The sequence below is a fragment of the Podarcis bocagei genome (assembly GCF_964188305.1).
Source record: "Podarcis bocagei genome assembly, chromosome: 9".
Classification (NCBI taxonomy): domain Eukaryota; kingdom Metazoa; phylum Chordata; class Lepidosauria; order Squamata; family Lacertidae; genus Podarcis; species Podarcis bocagei.
In genome coordinates, this window is record NC_138134.1 from 50,757,975 (window position 1) to 50,778,628 (window position 20,654).

Consider the following 20,654-nt stretch of genomic DNA (forward strand, 5'->3'; position numbering starts at 1 on the left):
AAGGATCTTGGATGGTTTGAAAAGGATAAATTGTTTTAAGAAATCCCTAATATTAAAATGTTTTATTTCTTCAGGATGTTCTGGACCCTGGGCCTACCTGGCAGCGAGTCATTATGCCAAATCCAAAGTTCAGTCCACACAAGCAAAGTCCAAAGATCAGGAAACACAGTCCAGGGTCACTCCAAGGCCAGGATAGTGTCCAGAGTCAAACCCAAAGCACAGTCCCGTAAAAGTCCAGGAGTATCCCAGTCAAAGTCCAGCAACACAGGCAGTTAAGCAGACCCAGCACCTCAGTTCTGCTTGCCTTTTGTTCTTTGCCTGCTAATTGCAGCATCTGGGCTTGATGAGGCAGGTGACTCTCACCTGTTTCAAGCCAACTTCAGCTGAGGAATCAAACACCTCCTCTCAGAGCTAACATGTCCCAGCTGGCCAGCTAGGGAGCTGAGCTGTGGATCTTTTTTTTCTTACTATAATTTTTATTTAATTTTCTGTTTTACATTTTAGAATATTCATTTAAACCACCTTAAAATATCAATGACTTCCCTGCTTCTATTTTCATAGTTCATTTTGCAAAACATAAATCCCTGCCTATTTTACATAAACTAAACCATTCAATATTCCATTATTACATCCATCAAAACTTATTTACACTGTTGATTTTATCTTAATGCTGCCAATGTTTTCAAGTATACACAATCCCCCCCATATATTCAATAAACATCTTCTTTAAACGTATGTTCTTCTTGTTCTCTTATTCTATATGTTAGGTCTGCAAGCTGCGCATATTACATCAGTTTAAGTTCTACTTTAGTTAAATTCTACTTTAGTTGGGACCTTGCTCGTTTTCCATTTTGGGGCTAACAAAACATGGGCCGCATAGTGGCATACAAAAATAACTTTTTGACACCTGGGAATTTCCAACTGAATTATCCCCAACAAAAAGGACACACACACACACACACACACACACATATTAATGTACTTTTAAACATTTTTTCAATTCATTATGAATTATTTCCCAATACTCTTTTACCCTTTTATATGGGAGCTAGGCTGTGGTTCTTGGCTGCCTCAGCCTCTTGGAGCGTCCCTCTGCTGCTCCCTACGCCTCAGCCTGCCGTGTTTCGTGCAGAAAGGGGGCCCTTTGGTGATGGGTCCAGCAGCTGTGGTTCCTATGCACTGACCCCAATCTCCTCTTCATCCTTCATCACCCTGAGAGCACTTCCTTTCCCAGTCCCACCTACACCCCTTGTAAAGACCCCCTTCCCATCGACCTGCCACTTCATGACACGGGATTCCCAGAGGGTATTCTGATTTGTTATCCATCTCTTGGATTAGTTGTCTGGGTCAATCTTCTATATCTCTAATGGGAGGCAGGTCCTCACCCTTCCAGATTGGTTCAACCCCTGGCTTCCTCAACCTCGGCCCTCCAGATGTTTTGAGACTACAGTTCCTATCATCCCTGACCACTGGTCCTGCTAGCTAGGGATCATGGGAGTTGTAGGCCAAAAACATCTGGAGGGCCGAGGTTGAGGAAGCCTGTTCTACACAGTGACAGGGAAGCAAGGTCCTTATGGGAGCTCTAGGGCTCACTACGTTTTGCCACTTAATTCACTCCTGGCCAGAGGGGGTGGGATTAAGTGGCAAATTCTCCCTCCCCCTCATTCCTCTGGACTTCAAGGGAGATGTACTCTCAGTTCCTTCAGCAAGTCCAGACTTAGTACTAGAGCTGCAGGAGGCCATGGGTGTAGCGTCTGTCTGAGACTTTCAACTTCTGATTTGTTTGCTTCATTGTAAATGATTATTTAGGAAGGTGTCACAGCACAGCCAACTTCTCAAAGCTACTACAGTGGTACCTCGGGTTACATACACTTCAGGTTACATACGCTTCAGGTTACATACGCTTCAGGTTACAGATTCTGCCAACCCAGAAATAGTACCTCGGGTTAAGAACTTTGCTTCAGGATGAGAACAGAAATCGTGCGACAGTGGCACGGCAGCAGCGGGAGGCCCCATTAGCTAAAGTGGTGCCTCAGGTTAAGAACAGTTTCAGGCTAAGAACGGACTTCCGGAACGAAGTTCTTATCCTGAGGTACCACTGTATCTGTAGGCAAATCCCATGAATGCTTTGGGCAAAATGCTGATCACACTGAATTTAGTGTTAACAGTTTTGTCATTATTCGCCTGCCTGCCTCACTCTCAGCACTCCTATGATAACATTTTTTAAAAAATAATAATAAAAAGACCAGCATGTTGACATTAATTTTTATTCCAAGTATAACAAACTTAAAATGATTTAGCACTATAGCAATCACGGTTCCATAAATTAAATACATATAGAATTTATACAATCTACATTGACAAGAAAAAGCCATTCAGGGAATCACATTATCCAAAAGGGTTTTTTTCAGTGTTATGGCAAATAAAAGTTATGAAAATTCACAGTTAATCTGTAGCTTAGAGATGCAAAATATTGCACATAATACAATTGTGAATGCTAAACAGCAGCTTTACAGTTTTTCTTCACAAACATTGGTCATGTAGTACTAGACTGAATACAAAATGGCATCATGTACACCACGGTAAACAGTTATTCACAACGTCAATCAAGTTTTAAATAAAGTAGCAAAAACTGCTGGGTTCTTTCAGTTGCCCTGTTAATTCAGTGATCTTCTTTATCTTTTCCTTTTCTTTCTTTCTCATCCTGTAGTGCAGTGCCAAGCTTCTTGATAAGAACTGACAGAACTTTGTCCAGTGGGTCCATGACCCCACGCTGAAGCCATTTAGGGATAGTAGTTCTTGCATGATGGAAGCCTAGCTTCTGAAGAATGTAGTCAACACCTACTGGGTCAATTTTTCTTCCAGTCCAGGAGATTAATCTAAAAGTTAAAATATGTTAGCATTGTCAATATCTGAACATGCAAATGAAATAAACATGACCACTGAGAAGGGGAGAGAGAAAAAATTAGGGCATGGGGAACAGAATGAAGTGGCTGCAATGCTAAACAGAAGCACTCCGCACTGCAATGTAAGGTTCCCTTGCTTCTCTCTCACTATGTAGAACCAATCTGGAAGGGTGGGAACATTCCAATTTTCCCAATTTTACTGCAAACAGAATGACACATTTACCTGAGTGTGGGCTCCAGATGCCATGTATTGCAGATAAATTCTCTCCAATCCACAGTAGTGTAAGTAATACTTTCTTCTGCTCCCTTCTCAGCAGAGCTCTCATCAAGGACACTGATGGGGCTTTTCTGTCCCGGCCGACTAGAAAAAATACGAGGTGGAAAGATGGCTAGAAAAGGGTAAAAACAGTTAGGAATAGATATTAGATTTCTTTAAACTGCAGATTGAATTGTTAATGTAATGACCAAAGATGTTCCTAATTATAATTACTATTCATGAAATTTCTATATTGCCCTTCACTCAAAGATCACAGGGCGGTTTACAATATAAAAATAAAAGCAATATAGTTACAAGACATGTTTACATATAGTATCTTAACTGTAATAAACTGTAGTTACAAAAAAGCTCATTTTAATGTGCTAGGTTTGTGAAGTGTATCATTTCCAAATCATCCCGAAATTGATCTACATACCTTTCTCCTTTTCTTTAAGATAAGCCGATACGAGGTCATGCAGAAACATTATCAACTCAGCATCCATAGTTACGCATATGTGATCAGTGAATTCTGTAACGACACTGCACTCCACTTTTGGCTTAGCACTGGAATCTGTAACAAAATGTCATAATTTTGGCAGAGGTGATTTGCATGCAAACTTTTTAATGGCAAATGTTAAAATGCGGTAGTATTTAAAAAGTGCTAATCATTTGCAGCGTGATCTTAAAATAAAAATCCTACTGATACATTTGGCATCTCTTCTTGGCGAGGCAGGTGCACACTGACTTCAAGATGATATTACAACTACTGTTCTGCGCCACATCTCAAAACAGAAGTTCTAAACCAGGAGTGGGAACTGGATCTGACTGGTGGACCAGATTGTTATCTCCCCTGCCCTTCGGAGGTCAAGTTTGACAAGTGGGGTGGAGACACCCATCTGCCAGTCACCTGATATCACAATTATATCACGTGACTATTTTGCCCACAGGGATCTTCAGAATCCACTTTCAAAGTGGTATTTTAAGCAGTGCTTTGAAAGGGACTTTTGAAAATTAAGCTAAAGTTCAGATATTTGGGTTTTCAGAAGCCTCTTTCAAAGCGCTGTCTTGGCCCAGGGTTTTGTATAGGGCTTTGCAGGCCCCACTGATCAGCTTATTGGTGATGCCAGCAAACCTCCTTTACCTAACCCCACTCCAGATGCAATGCTTGATGTCAGGTGCAGTGCAGGTAGCTGTAGTTTGGGTGAAATGGCCTTACAGGTCAAATGAGAAGCTCTAATAAGCTTAATTAGGCCCACACACCAGAAGTTCTAAATAGGATGCTAGTACAGTCCAACTGGTGTCAAGGAAGCCCATTAAATGGTATATATGCCATTGCTTGTGGGATCAGAGAGACTGCAGACTTACTACAGTGGACCCTTGGGTTATGTTCCCTTCAGGTAACGTAACTTTCAGGTTGCGAACGTGGCAACCCCAGAAGTGTATACTTCCACGTTTCGCTGTGCATGCATGTGCAAAAGTGCTCTATCGTGCCGCATGTGTGCGCAGAAGCGGCACCTCTAGATGTGGACTTTTCGGGGTACGTACGGACCCCCGGAACAAATTAAGTTCGTATCCGGAGGGTCCACTGTACTTTCTTTCCTTTGGATTAAACAGTTAGAACTGATCTAATTTTTCAGCTATTGAACCGGATTGCTAAATGGTCTACATCACAAAAAAACAGTTTATATGTTTAATGCTGTTATGCCAGATTATCTCAGATTTTGAATAATACTCAATTAACTTTTCATAAGGTATGAATTAGGTTTGTAGTTCAGAAGGTATAACACATCACACTTTACCTTGTAATAAAGGTTCCTGTGGCTGTTGAACGTGAATAGATTTGAAGTCCAGCTGCATCCTTGGCAATGCAAAGATAGTTTCGGTCTCATGATTGTAACTGGAGCCTCCTCTGAATCCACTTAACAAGCTAGAGCTTTTCACTGTTGTGCTGTTCTCTGGGTTATTTGCATCAACATTTCGGAGAAGGTTCAACTCTGCAAATACAAAGGAAGCAGAGCTATGTTTTGATTTCACTGGGCTTCGGATTGTTATCACTGCTACTCACAGATCATTTCAGATACTATAACTGAAATTAATTCGGCATAGTTCTGCTGAACTCTGTAGTCCTATGTGGTTAGTATGCTGCTGCCCCACCTTCTTTCACTTTGAATTGTAAATCCATGCAATTCCACCAGCAATAACCAGATCAGGAAGCAGAAATGTGATAGAAGAGCTCACCTTCATTCCTTGTGGCTGTAACATAATTGAACCACTCTTTCACACTTGCCACTCCATGTGGTGGGTTTTCATGGCGCCTCCTTGTGATCTTGGTGATGGTTGCCATTGGGCTTTCCAGGGCTCCACATGGCTTTGTGACCATAGTATTGTGACCCAAATGGAAGTCTAGTGTTTGCACAACATAGGTAGAATGTTCACTAGAACCTGGAGGGGTGGGGGTGGTTTAAAAACACGGTTATTTGCTTACTGAAGAGCCTAATCATGTTGAATGTAATTTTTAACAAAAAAAAAGTGTGGTTTGCATAATTACAGAGCATGTATGCAATAATCGGAAGTAGAGAAAAACTCCCACCATGTATTGTATCAGATATTTATTTTGGTATTTTCCTTTGTCTGGAGACTCTTGTCAGTATCTAGACATGCAATCACTAGCCTCATAGAATACTAGACTGTCACAACCACAATTCATCTAGCTTCAAAAAGTCATGGAAAAAAACCTTTCCCGTTCCTGAGTAGTCATTGGGTTATAAACTCATTGGTCTGATGATTCCACATGCAGCCAAGCTTTGGCCCAAAAGGTCAGCCCAGAGTATGAAGTTGTCCAGCCCAGATCTTTGCACTTAATGCGCTTGTAGAATTTACAACTTAATAGTATAAAAAATATCTATAAACAGTAAGCAGAAATATGTTTTGATACCTTCTTGCCAAATTTTTTGTGCTTCTGTCCAAAAGGCAATATTAGGTTCTTCAAGATGAAACAGAGCCCATGATTTTGAACGAAAATTAGGTCCATGGAAACATGCCAATGTCATGTGATTTCCATGCAGGCTCATAGAGCCTCCAAACTGCATTCCATCTTCCGGTAAAGGAATCTGAAATAAGGATATGTGGCACCCTGACACCACCTTTAAAACTCCTGGCCAATGACGATGATGTGCTGCATCCAGTACTGTGGAGGAAAGCATACAGAAGAAACAGTGGCATTAATATCTACTTAACAGAATCTCTGCCTTTCTCTGTGTGTCTCTCTCTAGGGAATCTAAAACTTCTGAGCCTATATAGAAATATACACATTATTATATATACGTATGTCAGGCTCTTCCAAAGCTGAAGGTACATTTATTGCAGAGAGATCAGCAGCAATGGTATGAACAGATTCTTGAAACTATCTATAAAACTTAGATTACTATTTATAAAACTTAGATTACCCCCATATATAAACATAAAAAGAGCTATACTACTAAATAAAAATATGCATCTCAATAGCATTTTTAAATGAGTGTGTTTAAAAAATGCATGATGTGAAAAACCACAAGAACATGGACTAAAGTCTTTTGAGGTGAAGTTCCATTTTCTTTTACCCAAAAGGAAGTAGCTTGAAGTACAAAGTACTTCTAAACATCTAATCTACACTTGCATCAAAAACGAAGGCATAAAGAATGAGCACGCACTTTACAACTCTGCATACCACTTCACTTTCTCATACACTGGTACTCTGCATACCAATTCACTCTCTTAAGACATGGGTAGCCTGCCTAAAATAAAGTATTATTTTGATTGAGTAGGATGGCTCTTTTGATGCAAAGTGCTTGCTCATCTTTTGTGCCTTGCAATGCTGATGTAAGTAGATTAGATGTTTAGAAGTACTTTGTGCTTCAAAACTCCTTCCGTTTGTAGAAAAGAAAAATGAGTTTTCATCTCAAAGGACTTATGCCAAAGTTCTTGCGGGTTCTCACAGCAGGATACATATATTTTTTTAACACACACATTTAAAAATAGAGATGTTTTTGAGATACACATTTCCGGGCTTGGGGATGCAAGGTTTGTAGGCTCATAATACTCACATCTCTGCTTTGTATTTTAATGCAAGTCTACTTCCCTCCACTGTCCCAACAAGCCCTGAATTAATAGCCTTTGGTTAAACTATATTATCCCAGGACTACTTGCACCCGGCATGCTCCTATGCAAGAAGCCTCTGGGCTGTATAGTTTTTATCAAGGGCTTCTAAAATCAGGGGGAAAGAGATTGCCCAGCCACTTGCTACCACATTATCAGTAGCAGCCAGGTTAAGCGGGGTGGGACTTTGAGAAGACATCTGAAGGCAGCCCTGTTTAGGGAAGTTTTTAATGTTTGATTCTATTTTTAATATTCTGTTGGGAGCTGCCTGGAGTGGCTGGGAAAACCCAGCCAGATGGGTGGGGTAATAATAATAATAATAATAATAATAATAATAATAATAATAATAATCTGGGTAGGAGTTGCTTACAACATCTCATTTTTGAGACTTTGGAACCCACAGTACCAACACCCCTAGTTAAATTATTAAACACTGTTCAAGCGTATCATGAAATCGGAATATAAAACTTAATTACAAAATGGGCTAAAGCAGTTTCAGTACATACATTGCTGGTGTGAGCTTTTCTCTACAACATGGACCACACTCTTTGGGGGAAGATAAGGAACAGGCCCCCATGTAGACAAAGCTCTCTTGCTGGTATCAAACTGCTGAGTAAAGAATTCTTGGAGCTTCATTCCTATTTTGATGAGGTCAGGTGTGGTTGATCGGGAAATCATTACTTGAAAAATATCCCACTTCAAATCTCCATGGACAAATATCTCACTGAAACATTGAAATGAGATAATATCCCTTGTGAATTCATATTGTTTTACTTGGTTATAATGAGAGGATAGTCAATGTATATAAATGTAGCAACTACAGTAGAAATGGGATAACAGCTTAAGAAGGCAATTTTTAAAAATAGCTTTGATTAGAAACCATACGAGCAGAAATGTACACCATTAGATATGGCAAGAAACCTTACCTTTTATCAGTAATACTGGATTCAAAAGTATTGTAGAGATTAACTTTCCATTCATCTTGCAGTTTAAGGTCTGCATTACTGAAAATGCCCATTAGGATACTGGACCCCATGTAATCAACTCGTGCTTCAGTAGAACCCATGGTAATCTGAATTTTGTGATTTGGCTGCTGATTGGGATGTTCTGAAATATGAGCTAAAAAAACAACATTTGCATTATATGGGAACAAGATAATATCTGGCCCGCCTCTCCACCATGGTTTGCCAATACACAGCCCAATCCATGTCATAAGATTTGAGGTCTCTCCCAGCTCCGGATGACAATAGGAGAGTGGATCACTTGCAATATGAGAATTGGGTTGCCTGAGACAGCTGCTTTTCTGTAGCACACCTGCTCTCTACTTTCAGCAAACTTTCTAGTGAGCATGGGCAACTGACAGTTTCCTGCTATTAAGAACTGAAATGTGCCACAGAATTCAGCTCAAGATTTGAACAGCACAGTGGAAGCTGCCGGGCAAAAACTGGACACAATCTAGCCAAAGTTGTGCATTTCTTAGGCCCAGTAACTTCAACGAGAGAGGCTTTAATAACAGGCTAACGTTCACATTAAAAGCCATACAACTTCTATGGTTTTGAAGACTGGATTATAGCCTTTCTCTGCCAAGGAAAAGTGTATGTAAAAATCAAAACAAATGATTGACTTATTGTGTGCATGCACACATACAGACACACACACTGACATTCCAACTTACCCACCATCTCCAAGGCATTAACATCTATGGTACCTCCAACCACTCCACCTCTAGAATCCAAATGTGACCTCCCAAGACCGACTGACATGCTAATTTCACGATCTCTATTACTGCCCACAGATAAACGGCCCTGGCTTTTCAAACCACTAGTAGTCCACCTAAAACAGGAACAAAAATGAGAAAAATACATTGTATGCCATCTCTGACTCTCATATGTCAAAAATAAAAGTTGGGGAAAGCGTTTAAAACTTTAAAAGTAACTTAAGTATTATGGGAATTGTTCATTTTTTCTAAATCATACATGGGCATAACAAAAAACAAGGAAAGCCGAGTGCCAAAATTTAAATTTTAGAAAGGAAATATATTTATGGATCTAGATGACAGAAATGTTTCTCTTTTTTCCCTTTCTTTTCTTTTTTACTGACAAGGTTAACATGTTTAATTGGAGAAAAATCTTTTCCCCCTTCAAAATGTAACGACATTTAATACAGACAGAAAACGAGAAAATAAAAAAGAATATAAGAAGAGAGAAAAAGAGGAAAAAAATAATACTATACATTTCATATATGTAAATGCCATATATTTACAAACTCACAAAAAAGAACAAAAACATTACTGTAAATTAGCTAAAAAAGACTTCCAAATATTTTCATTTACTATATCTATTCTTTCCTTTATAATGCACAGTCTCAAATTAACTTAATTATTTTCGTACGTCCAAACATAATATCATTTCCACCTTTTATTTACAAGAATCGCTCTAATTCTACCAGGAGAATCTTATTCTTACAATATTTTTGTTAGATATTCCTGAAATATTCTCCATTCTTTGTATACATTCTGTTTCGATTGATCTCTTACTCTCCCTGTCAATGAGAGAAATGTTCCAAGCATCTCACTTAGACTACTAGAAGAAAAGGTCGCACAGACATACACACATATTTGAAAGATTTCTTTTGATTACAGGAATCAGAAATTTACTTACGTAGTATTTCCCATTACATTGCTCATGTTCATTTGGACATTCAATTGCTTCAAATTCATAACAAACACAACCAGCGTTTCCCATGGTGTCACTTGCTGACTTCCAACTTTGTTTGATTTATTAAATGGAGTTGATGTTTTTGAGACAGTATCTAGAATAAAACATCACCAGACTTTGTAAATTTAATATTAAAAAGTAATAATGACATGCCAGTTTTAGATACAATTTGTTTCCACTACTGTGTGAATTTTGTTAGAAAATGTTTCAGTAGCGGTGATGACTTCACGGGGGGGGAAAACTTCTTACCATTATATATTTGTATGATCTTGTGGAGCATCTCTACACCAACGCCAGCAGTGGCAAAAAGCAAAGAGTTGTCATGCAGAAATAGTCCACACGACTGGAATCAATTTCCAAATTTGGCTTCAAAGGAACGGCTAACATGACATCATCTCCCAGTGGCTGATAATAGTGACATGATGGTTGTCACAGCTGATTAAATTCTTGCATGCTAAGATTACAATCACTATAAATCTGAATGATATACGGCATGGCCCAAAGATATTATTACACAGTAGCATGCGAATTAAAGCAGTAAAAGGAAAGAATGATGTTTGTACCTCTCTGGGGAACTGAAGAGTCTGACACACTCCTGGATCTTGAAACAGCTGGAGATTTTAAGTTATGTGCTGCTGTTCCAGGTGACATATTGCTGTTTGTGCTGTGCTCATTGAAAACATTAGGGGACTGAGCCATGTGCGTAAATGAGGCGGACTGGCTTGGCTGCTCCCAGGTTCTACAGTATGCTTTTCGCGATGATTCAGGAGACATGTGCTGGTTTACTCCTTCAATAGAATCTGGTGTCCCGGGGCCAGATGCTACTGAGAAATAAAATACAGTGGTACATCGGGTTACATACGCTTCAGGTTGCAGACTCCGCTAACCCAGAAATAGTACCTCGGGTTAAGAACTTTGCTTCAGGATGAGAACAGAAATCGTGCTCTGGCGGCGTGGCAGCAGCAGGAGGGCCCATTAAAGTGGTGCTTCAGGTTAAGAACAGTTTCAGGTTAAGAACGGACCTCCGGAACGAATTAAGTACTTAACCCGATGTACCACTATAAAGCTTATGTTACCATTCCGTGCACTGAATGGCAGGTTATTATTAGCCAAAAGCAAATGTTATCAGTTTGTCAAAGCGTGTGTTTCTCCAGTGTGACCTTGTTTTTTATCAGCCCATCCTATATCAAATTTGTCACGGTTGCAAGATACAGAAATTAATGAATTACTAAGGGTGGGATCCAATAGTGCACCAGAGTGTGTGCACAGAAGTCACTCCCCACCACGCAACCTGCTCTAGAGGGTCCCCCAACCTCCCAGGGCAGATCTTGGGTATGTGTGATGGGGTAGAGGAGGGAAGAGAGAAAGCCCCATTAGTACAAATGAAAGTATGTTGTGCAAGCGGGACACCATACTTGGATATACAGTGGTGCCCCGCAAGACGAATGCCTCGCAAGACGAAAGGGTTTTTCGGTTTTGCGTTGCTTTGCTAGACGAATTTCCTTATGGGCTTGCTTCGCAAGACGAAAACGTCTTGCGCTTTTTTTTTAAAGCCGCTTGAAGAGGCGCAGTTGCGACGGACCGTGCTTTGCAAGACGAAAAACATCGCAAGACGAAAAGACTCGCGGAACGAATTCTTTTCGTCTTGCGAGGCACCACTGTAAGCTTAAGAGTGAACCCTGTTTTCAAAAAAAGTTCAGATTCAAGGCCAAGACAAATCATACATATATTAAACACACCTTTGCTGCTTACTTCCATCACAGACTCCACCACAAAAAATGTTCACAATATTAACTAATCATATTGTTGAAATACGGCAAACGAATGAATGAATGAATAATTAAATAATAAAATGAGCAAAGTACAACAGCTAAAAATTCTCTACATTGTAATCTGGATTATTATTTTTTTAATCACTTACCTGGGAGATTTATTGTTTGGTCCCCGAGAAAGAGGCGTCTTGCAATACTCCTCCTGTACCAGGCTCTTGGAAATGCTAAAATCTCACTTAGTCTCCTCATGTCATATTTAAAGGAAGCAGATCCTATATCACACACAGCTAATAAAAGAATTAAAAAAGTAAGTATAAAACTGGATGTGCAACAATACGCTCCAAAGTGCTTTCCTCCTTTTTAAGTAAGTTTTGCTAATTATATTTACATAGTATATTTACATATTGCTTCACACAACCAGAGGCATCCCAAAATGATTTACAATAATAAAACACATAAGAAATGCTAATTACTGTTACACCCATAAATGCAATGGAGCATATACAACCAGGCTGCATGGTGGACTAGGTCCAACATTAAACAAGATTGATAAATACCAGATATGTTTATTAATGTAGTATCCATTTTGCTTGCAGATTTGCTTGCAGACATGCTCTCAAAAAAGGTAGCACCTCCTGAACGCCTTATTCTTGAAAGGCTAACTTTTACAAACTCCAGATTGATGCTCAGCGAATCTTTACGACCAGTAACTGATGAGGGTTCTTCGTCTACATTTCCTGAAACCATAAGGAACAGTATAACAGTTTTCACTTGTTTTGAAGGACCCTAAGTTGTTCTTTCTAGTGCCTGCAGATTTCAGCTTAGCACAAAAAGACATAGGCACTTTGGACTGTGTAACACAAACTGTTGATAATAGCAGCTATATATCTCATTTGTTCTTTAAAAAAATTGTAAAAATCAGCTAGGAAAGATTTTGCATATACTAGTGGAAAGGATACTAACATACCCATGAACTCTATGAAATGCATACACAGAAAACTGCATCTTTAATGTACGTTCACATGTGTTGAAATGATTGGCTTTTCATAGAAATAGAAAAATACTTTTTGCAGAAACTCTTTTGTATTTCTCTTAGAACAGCCCTCCCCGCCCCACCAAAGCTTAAGAACAACCAATACACTTTTGTGAAATTTTATATTCTGCAATTACCTAGGGATCCTGATCCAGAAGACAATCCTGCTACACTGGACTTTTGCTTCCCTGCTCCATACGGATGAAACACATAGAGAGAGAAATCGGACATGCAGGCAGTGAAGCTCAGACCTGAAGAACTGCTGCTAGCACCTGTCAGATCTGACTGGCTACTACTATGCCGTGTTCTGCCAAAAGGACTGCCCAGTCCAGGCGATGAACCTACAGTGCAAAATGAAAGAACAATTTTAAAAATAGCACATATTAAATAAATTACATGTACCTTAGTTCAATCCTAAAGATCAGCCATGAGTTCTCTCTTGATTATTCCATTTGAACCATCAAATATGATGACACAGACATGTAAAGATATGACTCCCCAGGGTCATACACCAAACTGTTGCTTTCAACACTTCCTTCAAATTAAAAAAGTAGCTTTACATGAGACAAAACAATCTACAACTCAAATTCCCATTCTGATACATGCAACAAATTGTTATTTATGTATACATGGTGCTTTACAGACCACAGAAACAAAATTTTGATGAATGTTGCCCTTAGGATACTAAAGCTAAATTTTGACAGTGAGGAGATAACTGGAGAAACAGAAGGAAGGTAGAAGAGATGTTTCCCCCTTCTTAAAAAAGTAAATCACTTCAACATTTATATGTTTCCAAAGAGTAAATAACAACACACTAAATACTTTGGTTCAGTGTTACATGCACAAGCCTCAAAGCTCATGCACCTCCCTCGCCTCCTCTCACACAGGAGACGAAAAGCTTCCATTTTCAATTAGCCAAACCCAGCCAAACCTTAGTGTTACCTAATGGTTTAAGGCAGGCATGTCCAAAGTCCATTTCAGGGCCTAATGAGGCCCACCGGTCAGTTTAATCTGGCCCCTGTGGCTGTCCACTCCTGGGGGGTAACCCCAGCCCAACAACTTCAATCCTTAAAAAAGGTCAACAACTTTGGTTGGCCCTCACAAATGTTCACTTCATCAAATCTGGCCCTCTTTGAAAAGAGTTTGAGCACCCCTGGTTTAAGGAAACAAGCCAACTTAAACTGTGGCTGATTCTTCTTTCCCTGAATCATAGCTAACATTAACTACAGTTCTCTATATGCACAAAATTAGAATCATAGAATAATAAAATCGTGGAGTTGGAAGGGACCACGAGGGTCATCTAGTCTAACCCCCTGCAAAAAAGGAATCTTTTGGGCAACATGGGGTTTGAACCCATGACTCTGAGATTAAGAGTCTCATGCTCTACTAGTTTCTGCAGTTTGTTGAAAATGGAAAGTGCAGCTGTGCCAAATAATGCAATATCAGGCGGGGGGGCGGGGGGGGGAGCTCATCCAGGTTAATTCCTGAAGTGAATCTAAATGGAGCCATTCCATAACTGAATTGTTTTGCACACCTCTGAATAACTAGAAATGTAACAGGATTTTTAAATTTTATTTTTTTACCTGGCGAGACAGTTTTAGAAGGCATCTTAGATCCACTTTGCATAGCATTTTCCGTAGGACAGCTTGTACCTAAAGTTTCTAGTTCCCCTCGATTCGAAGAAAATACAAGATCAAGGGAGGGAAGTTTCAACATGCATTCTACCCGTGACACAGGTAAGCAGCTGAACTTGATCTGTGAAGGCTGAAGAAGAGAGAAACACATTTTTAGGGCACATATCAAACCATATAATCAGAACAGAACAACTACCAGCATCTTCTGTTAACTTTTCTTTTATGCTTTTATGCGAGTGAACTATAATGATAGCCACTTGGCGGTGACATAGCACCCACTGGAAAAGACATCATTCAGCTCCAAGGAGCTTACCATATAAAGTCTGACAGCAGGGAGAAAACAGTAAGGAATAAGGTGGTTAGTATCTTCTACTAACCAAAGTGATATTGTTTGTGCGAGAAATGCTTGGAGGAAAACTTCCATATGAGCAAATTAAGAAATTTAGGTTGCTTTATCACACTTCTCTTGTAACAAAAATGACACATAAATGAGCCTGTCAGGCTTTTATCTGTGCTAGCGATGCCTGGATTATTATAATTCGGACAACTACACTAAGCGCACAGATTGACTGTCCCCTCTCTAGCTGTTTCCACAGTCTTCAGATTTAGCTATATTGTAAATTCCTTGGAATAAGGGTGGGATACAATGTAACAAATCAAGATATTAAGGTGTCAGTTCTCCCCCGTTAAACATTTCCAAAAACTGTGTAACACATACAAATAACTATCAGTTTTGCCATTGACTCTAATGGGACATGAACTGCCCTCAATATGTAACTCAGGTCCTCACCTGGACTCTTACATAAACTACAACATCAACAGGGAAGGATGAATATGCCGATGTTGATGAAGATACTAAGGAGGCTGTAGATTCTTCCAAAGGGTCTTGCATGTCAAACTGCCCCATATCCTCATCCTGTGAAGTGACAGCTAAAAAAGAAAAGAAAAAAAGAACCAAGGATATCATTAAAACAGAAAGGAACATTTTAATGGAAGTGGATCATAAAATAAAAGATGTGGTAGAAACAACCTGTGATACCTGCATAATTCCTTTCTATTGGAGTTATAGGGATTGTTTCAAGGGCCTTCTCCAGGAAGTCTAACAGGCAGGGGCTAATCACCATTTCCTCTGGCAAGGACTGGAGTGCAACCCAAGCGTATAGTTTTGCTGTTTTTACACCACCACTTCCTTTTCCTTTGGCTGAAAAGTTTGAGGGGAAAACGGTTTAGTGGAATACTAATTCAACCATTTCAATTAGAGTACAAATTAAAATACAAGGTGTGTTTATTTAAGTCAATATCACTCAAACCATTCTGGATGATTAAGACAACAATTTACTCCTGTCCAATGGACTAAATCCCATGAGGTTTTTCCATGTACAATGTTGCTTCATGTTGATTCAACTAAAACATATTTCAGTGCTTTGTCTTCAGCTCTGCTAACTCCTGCTTTCAGCACTCTCCCCTCCAACAAGCTGCTACTGCTGTTTCCCCTCCAATGCTTGCAGCTTGGTCCCACAGGAAGAAGTCAAGTTCCTTTTGGCCTGCCTTATAGGTTTCTGATAGTGCCAGCCCCACCCATCCCTGCAGGAAAGAAGGTAGCCTCACTGCAGCCACTGATGAGAGAGATTGTGAGGCAGGCGCCGACTGCACACATGCTTTGGACATGAGCACAGTGGTCTAGACATTAGTATTTTGCTCACTGCTGCTGCAGCTAGCGGCCTAAAGCAGATGGGGCTGACAAGGCAGCTGAGGAGACACAATGAACTATGGAAAAAAGAATAAATGGGGAGGAGTAGAAAAAAATCCTGTAAGACTTTCACAGGCAGCAACAACTAAGTAGAGACGAAGAGTGAGGCGAAAGTCTCTGGTAAGGAGGAGGGAAAAGGCTGAGATAAAACCACACTGAGGAGAAAACACAGTAAACCACTCAAGTCTCAAAAGATCAGGAACCAACCAGAGACACGGGTTATTACCTCACAACACACTCACACAAAAACGCAAATAATAATGCACAAGCCTGAGAAGTTAAAGACAAGACAAAGAACACACTCTAAACATCTGCTTCAAGTAAAGGCAGGAATGAACTGAGACTTCAGAGGGAAAGAAATCCAGAAACTTTCTTTGCAGCAACAGCAGTCTCACTTTCAAACGCTAGGGGGAACTCAAGTCCCAGGTGAGGACATACTACACTCAGAAGAATGGATAAAAAGGAGGAGCACATATTTACTGTTTTTTCGAGATAAGAAACAACATGCAAGAACAAAGTGTGATTTGTTCTTCGCTTGTTCTTAGTTTGTGGCTGGTGGGGAGAGAGAGTTTAACCCTGAGTTCTGGTTCTGAAGACACAATAAATTAAACCTTAGGTTAACATAAGAACAGGGCAGGAGCAAAGCAGCTGCAAGCTCCTTTTCAGAAAACTGCACGTTTGCATGATCCTGATAAGCCGCAGTTTGGGTTACACTGTCAGGCAAACCAAGCAAATATGTATGTAGACTGTGTCATATTATAATGCTTGATTTCAGTCACACAACTTTCAGTGCCAAGGCCCCTGAAGTAAAGGCAAAGTAAGCAGGGGAAACTAGTTTTATTTGGTGAAATAAAGTTTCTACAGAGAGAAAATCTAATAGAAAAAGAACAAGAAATCGATGAGAGTCTTTAAGGTACAGGGAAGTTTCTATCCTGTAAATTTTAGCAAAAAATAGAATTATTGAATAGTACTGGACTCCTGGTATCAGTATGTTTTAGGAGTTAATGACCATATCAATCAAGTAGGATGCTTTATTAAACTATGAAGCAGATTTAGATCTAAGCATGTAACTCCACAGTATGGAGAGAATTAAAGCAAAGGTACAGCATGTAAAAGAAATCTCTACCTGATGGGAGAGGTGGGGGTTGGGGAGGAAGTAAAGATTTAGCTTTGCTGTAGGCAGGAGGCATGGCAGTATCTTTCATACCATACAACTTGGATTCTTTGGAAAGGGTTCTTGGCAGAGATGACCCTCGGGATGCATTTGGCGATTCAGTCTTTAACATCTTTGAGTTATAATGTAGCTGAAATGAAAGAAAAGTGTAGATCCATCACCAGTGTGTGCCACAAATGAAAAAACCCTGCCTATTTATTTATGCATTCACAGCCATAGTTCCCACATCTAGGCAGAGTAATAGTTTCTTCAAAACTTCTTTTTGAAAAGAAGGAAACCTATTATTTGAAGCAAATCTTTATATTGAAACATAAACATCTTCAATTCAAAACTGCTCTAATGCACTAGAAGAAAAGTCTTGCCAAACTGGCAATATTCTAGCTGTCATTTACTCAAAGCTAATTATTGTCTTTGCGTTGGGTTTCTGGGCTGCTGTCCTTATATCATTTATACAAGTTTGATAATTTTATTATTGTGATCTATCATCTATTATACTTTTAACTGTACTGGGTGTTGCCTGGAGTATTTTCTTTAAAAGAGAGAGAAAAGACGGTGTATTTTAGAATAAAATAAACAGGCTTTGTTCAGGCTCTAGTTTGCATTCCATAGTGTTAGAAACTCTGCATGTTTGTTTTGCCTAGAATTATCACAGGTGGTATCTTCTGCATTTTATGGCCTTTAAGGCTCATGGTACAAATGCCCAAACAGTACATTGCCAATGCCATGTCTACAGAAGAGCAAGGACAGCAAATGCACCATCCTTGTAAGCACTTTATGTAACCTAACTTTCACTACATGAAGTTTTCATCCACTCAAAACACTGACAATGCCCAGGCATTTACCCACCATAATATGCTTTAGAATGGAATGCTCATCTCAGCAGATATATCTCAGGGTTTGTACTGATACCTTATTTCATGGTAAAATCCAGGTTTTGCCACATACTGATCTTATACCAGAGGCTGGGTTAAAAATCTAATAATTACCCTGATGGGTCAGATCAAGTTCCATCTAGCCCAACATATTGTTTCTAAAAGCTGTTTGTCTGGTTAGGTTAGCATTTCCAGGATTTACCTTATCTTGAAGGTTTCCACACTTCAACTTGGTAACAAGGTTGCTCTGTAAACTATGGAGACTATAATAACACACAATCCACATTTGCATCATACCTTGTAAACCCAAAATAACTGTCACTTGTCTAAAATAGGATTTGTACTTCACTGCATATGTGTAATTGCCAGCATCACAGAAGCTGCACCACTGAGATTAGGAGTTAAGGGATAAAAAAACCTGTGGTTGTACTTGATCACCTTTGTTTCAAGGAAAAGACCAACATCTCCCAGCTTCCCTCCATGCTTTTTTACCTTCACATCTACACCAGGAATGTAAAATACTGTTGTTTCCAGGTCACCAGACTTCGTCTGCAGAGATGATGGAACTTTCTTTCCAGCCAGCAAGTGAGTAGTTGATGCATAGTTAGTTTGAAATTTCTTCTTTCTTGAAGGAGACTCTTGATCTAAACTTCTGGAACTGCGATCATAGCTTCTAAACAGTAAACAGCAAGGCACAGCATGACTTAACAGGAATGTAAGTGTAACATTATGTTATTTCCAAAGCTGAAAGTGAGCACTGTTAGGAGTAACTGAAGATAAACCACCATGGGTTGGATACAGAATTCCATAAGCAGAATTCTAAACATGGAATGAGGTGCTTTGCGTCCTAGCTTCTCCTTCTCTTGAAGGCTCCTGTTGCCTCAAAAAATATTCTCCAGAGAGTTGAGGGCTCCTCTAGAAGAGTGTAGGAGATGGTGTGGAAGGCTGTATGCAGAATTAGTGCAAAATGCTTCCCCCTTCTGTTCATGGAAGCCTCTACTGGATCCAAGCCTCTTCTGTGAATGCAAAGACTCCTTCCATCTGTAAAGGAGTACCTCTGGGTCTAACTGTATATAGTATAATATTTAGGTCTGTTTCATTTATTATACTGCCTCCTTGAGCATTTTATTGAGGACTCCATTTACACAGACACAAACCGGAAGTAATAAAATATGTTGACTGCTGTTGCAACCCTGCAGATGTTTTGGTTGCTTAAATTCAACTGAAGTAGATAGAAGTCCCATCTATGCAAAACTGCAGCCTTAGAATCTTTCCTATCAAAATGGAAAAGAGCCACCTGAATGTGGTTATGTTCCATCTATATATTCAGGATTTAGAGAAGATAGACAGATCTGATCCATCAAGTTCTGTATCAGAGTTCTCGATACTAACCAAGGCTTCACATCTATAAAAAGAATGGATATTATTTAATGTTGCTGAATGGAAAAAACAATGGCTACCTATTTAGATCGTTGCCTTAAAATAAAATTGTTCATTTTTAATTTTTTTGTATACGGGACATAAAAATTACCATGAACCCTGTAGCATATGGCATATAATGTAAATTGTTGGTGAATCTTATGGAGACTTGGAGAAGTTTTGTGTCAGAAGCATGCTGCTCTTCTCAGTATGGCTTAGTGAACCTGCTCTGCTTCCAGCAGGACTCTTACCTCCTTAAGCTTATGTCGTCATGTTCTTGCTGAAGCGTTGTTGGATGAAGCACACACTTTCCACAATCAATTTCAACTCTCACATCAAGTTCAAAGTCAATATTCCTCTCTGTAGTTGTGCCAGTCACACTTCTGCTGGCCGGAGATGTTGGCCACCGTTCAGTAAACAACTGGTGGACAGCAGCAAAACCTGTTGCTTTCTTGCGAGAAAGAGTCCTGTAGAAAGCAAACAACTGTTTTGGAGCTCTTGGCAAAAAGAAACGTATCCAACTTATTTCATGCAAGGGCTTGACATATTTCTTTAGTGTTTTACTATGCTACATGTAAGGGCCAAACTATACGTGAAGTGGATGTGTTTTACTTTCATTGGAAGCAGCTGTTCTAGAGTAAGATTACCAGATTGTTTTCAATGAATCCGGGGACACTTTTCAACTTCAGTAGGAATGATAGGATTTTGTATGGGGACTGATTTGTAGAAACGAGGACTGTCCCTGGGAAACGGGGACATCTGGTAACCTTATTCTAGAGGCCGCCCCCCAACTCGTTTGGATTGTGCTGTGATGCTGGGGGAAGGAGGCTTACCTCTTTCCTCCAGGTCTCACCTAAAGTCTGTTCTGACTTAAATCACTTAAATCTGACTCCCCCAAAGCCACAAGGGGGCATCCAAATCACCCTCCCTCTGGTTGCTTCCATAAAAGACACTGGGAGATCCGTAATCAGGTATACTCTTCAGGTA

At 39.7% G+C, this 20,654-nt stretch overlaps 1 protein-coding gene across 11 annotated transcripts in view; it reads right to left on the reverse strand.

Moving 5' to 3' along the window:
• Window positions 1-2,253: 2,253 nt before the first annotated feature.
• The window catches only part of BLTP1 (bridge-like lipid transfer protein family member 1), a 106,997-nt gene continuing 88,596 nt past the window's right edge, over window positions 2,254-20,654 (reverse strand). For 7 of the 11 annotated variants that reach the window (XM_081208004.1, XM_081208001.1, XM_081208005.1 and 4 more), the window contains 20 exons: window positions 19,919-20,134; window positions 18,741-18,921; window positions 17,329-17,506; window positions 15,492-15,653; window positions 15,243-15,382; window positions 14,402-14,582; window positions 12,956-13,159; window positions 12,343-12,522; window positions 11,935-12,072; window positions 10,577-10,837; window positions 9,957-10,107; window positions 8,972-9,129; window positions 8,223-8,415; window positions 7,803-8,020; window positions 6,098-6,349; window positions 5,401-5,604; window positions 4,962-5,156; window positions 3,599-3,733; window positions 3,130-3,295; window positions 2,254-2,879 (listed from right to left, as the gene is read on the reverse strand). In XM_081208004.1, coding sequence (XP_081064130.1) covers window positions 2,663-2,879; window positions 3,130-3,295; window positions 3,599-3,733; window positions 4,962-5,156; window positions 5,401-5,604; window positions 6,098-6,349; window positions 7,803-8,020; window positions 8,223-8,415; window positions 8,972-9,129; window positions 9,957-10,107; window positions 10,577-10,837; window positions 11,935-12,072; window positions 12,343-12,522; window positions 12,956-13,159; window positions 14,402-14,582; window positions 15,243-15,382; window positions 15,492-15,653; window positions 17,329-17,506; window positions 18,741-18,921; window positions 19,919-20,134 — 3,730 coding nt within the window. In that variant the 3' untranslated portion in view covers window positions 2,254-2,662. The remainder of the gene's footprint in view (window positions 2,880-3,129; window positions 3,296-3,598; window positions 3,734-4,961; window positions 5,157-5,400; window positions 5,605-6,097; window positions 6,350-7,802; window positions 8,021-8,222; window positions 8,416-8,971; window positions 9,130-9,956; window positions 10,108-10,576; window positions 10,838-11,934; window positions 12,073-12,342; window positions 12,523-12,955; window positions 13,160-14,401; window positions 14,583-15,242; window positions 15,383-15,491; window positions 15,654-17,328; window positions 17,507-18,740; window positions 18,922-19,918; window positions 20,135-20,654) is intronic. The other 4 variants (XM_081208002.1, XM_081208007.1, XM_081208003.1 and 1 more) reach the window with 2 other exon arrangements.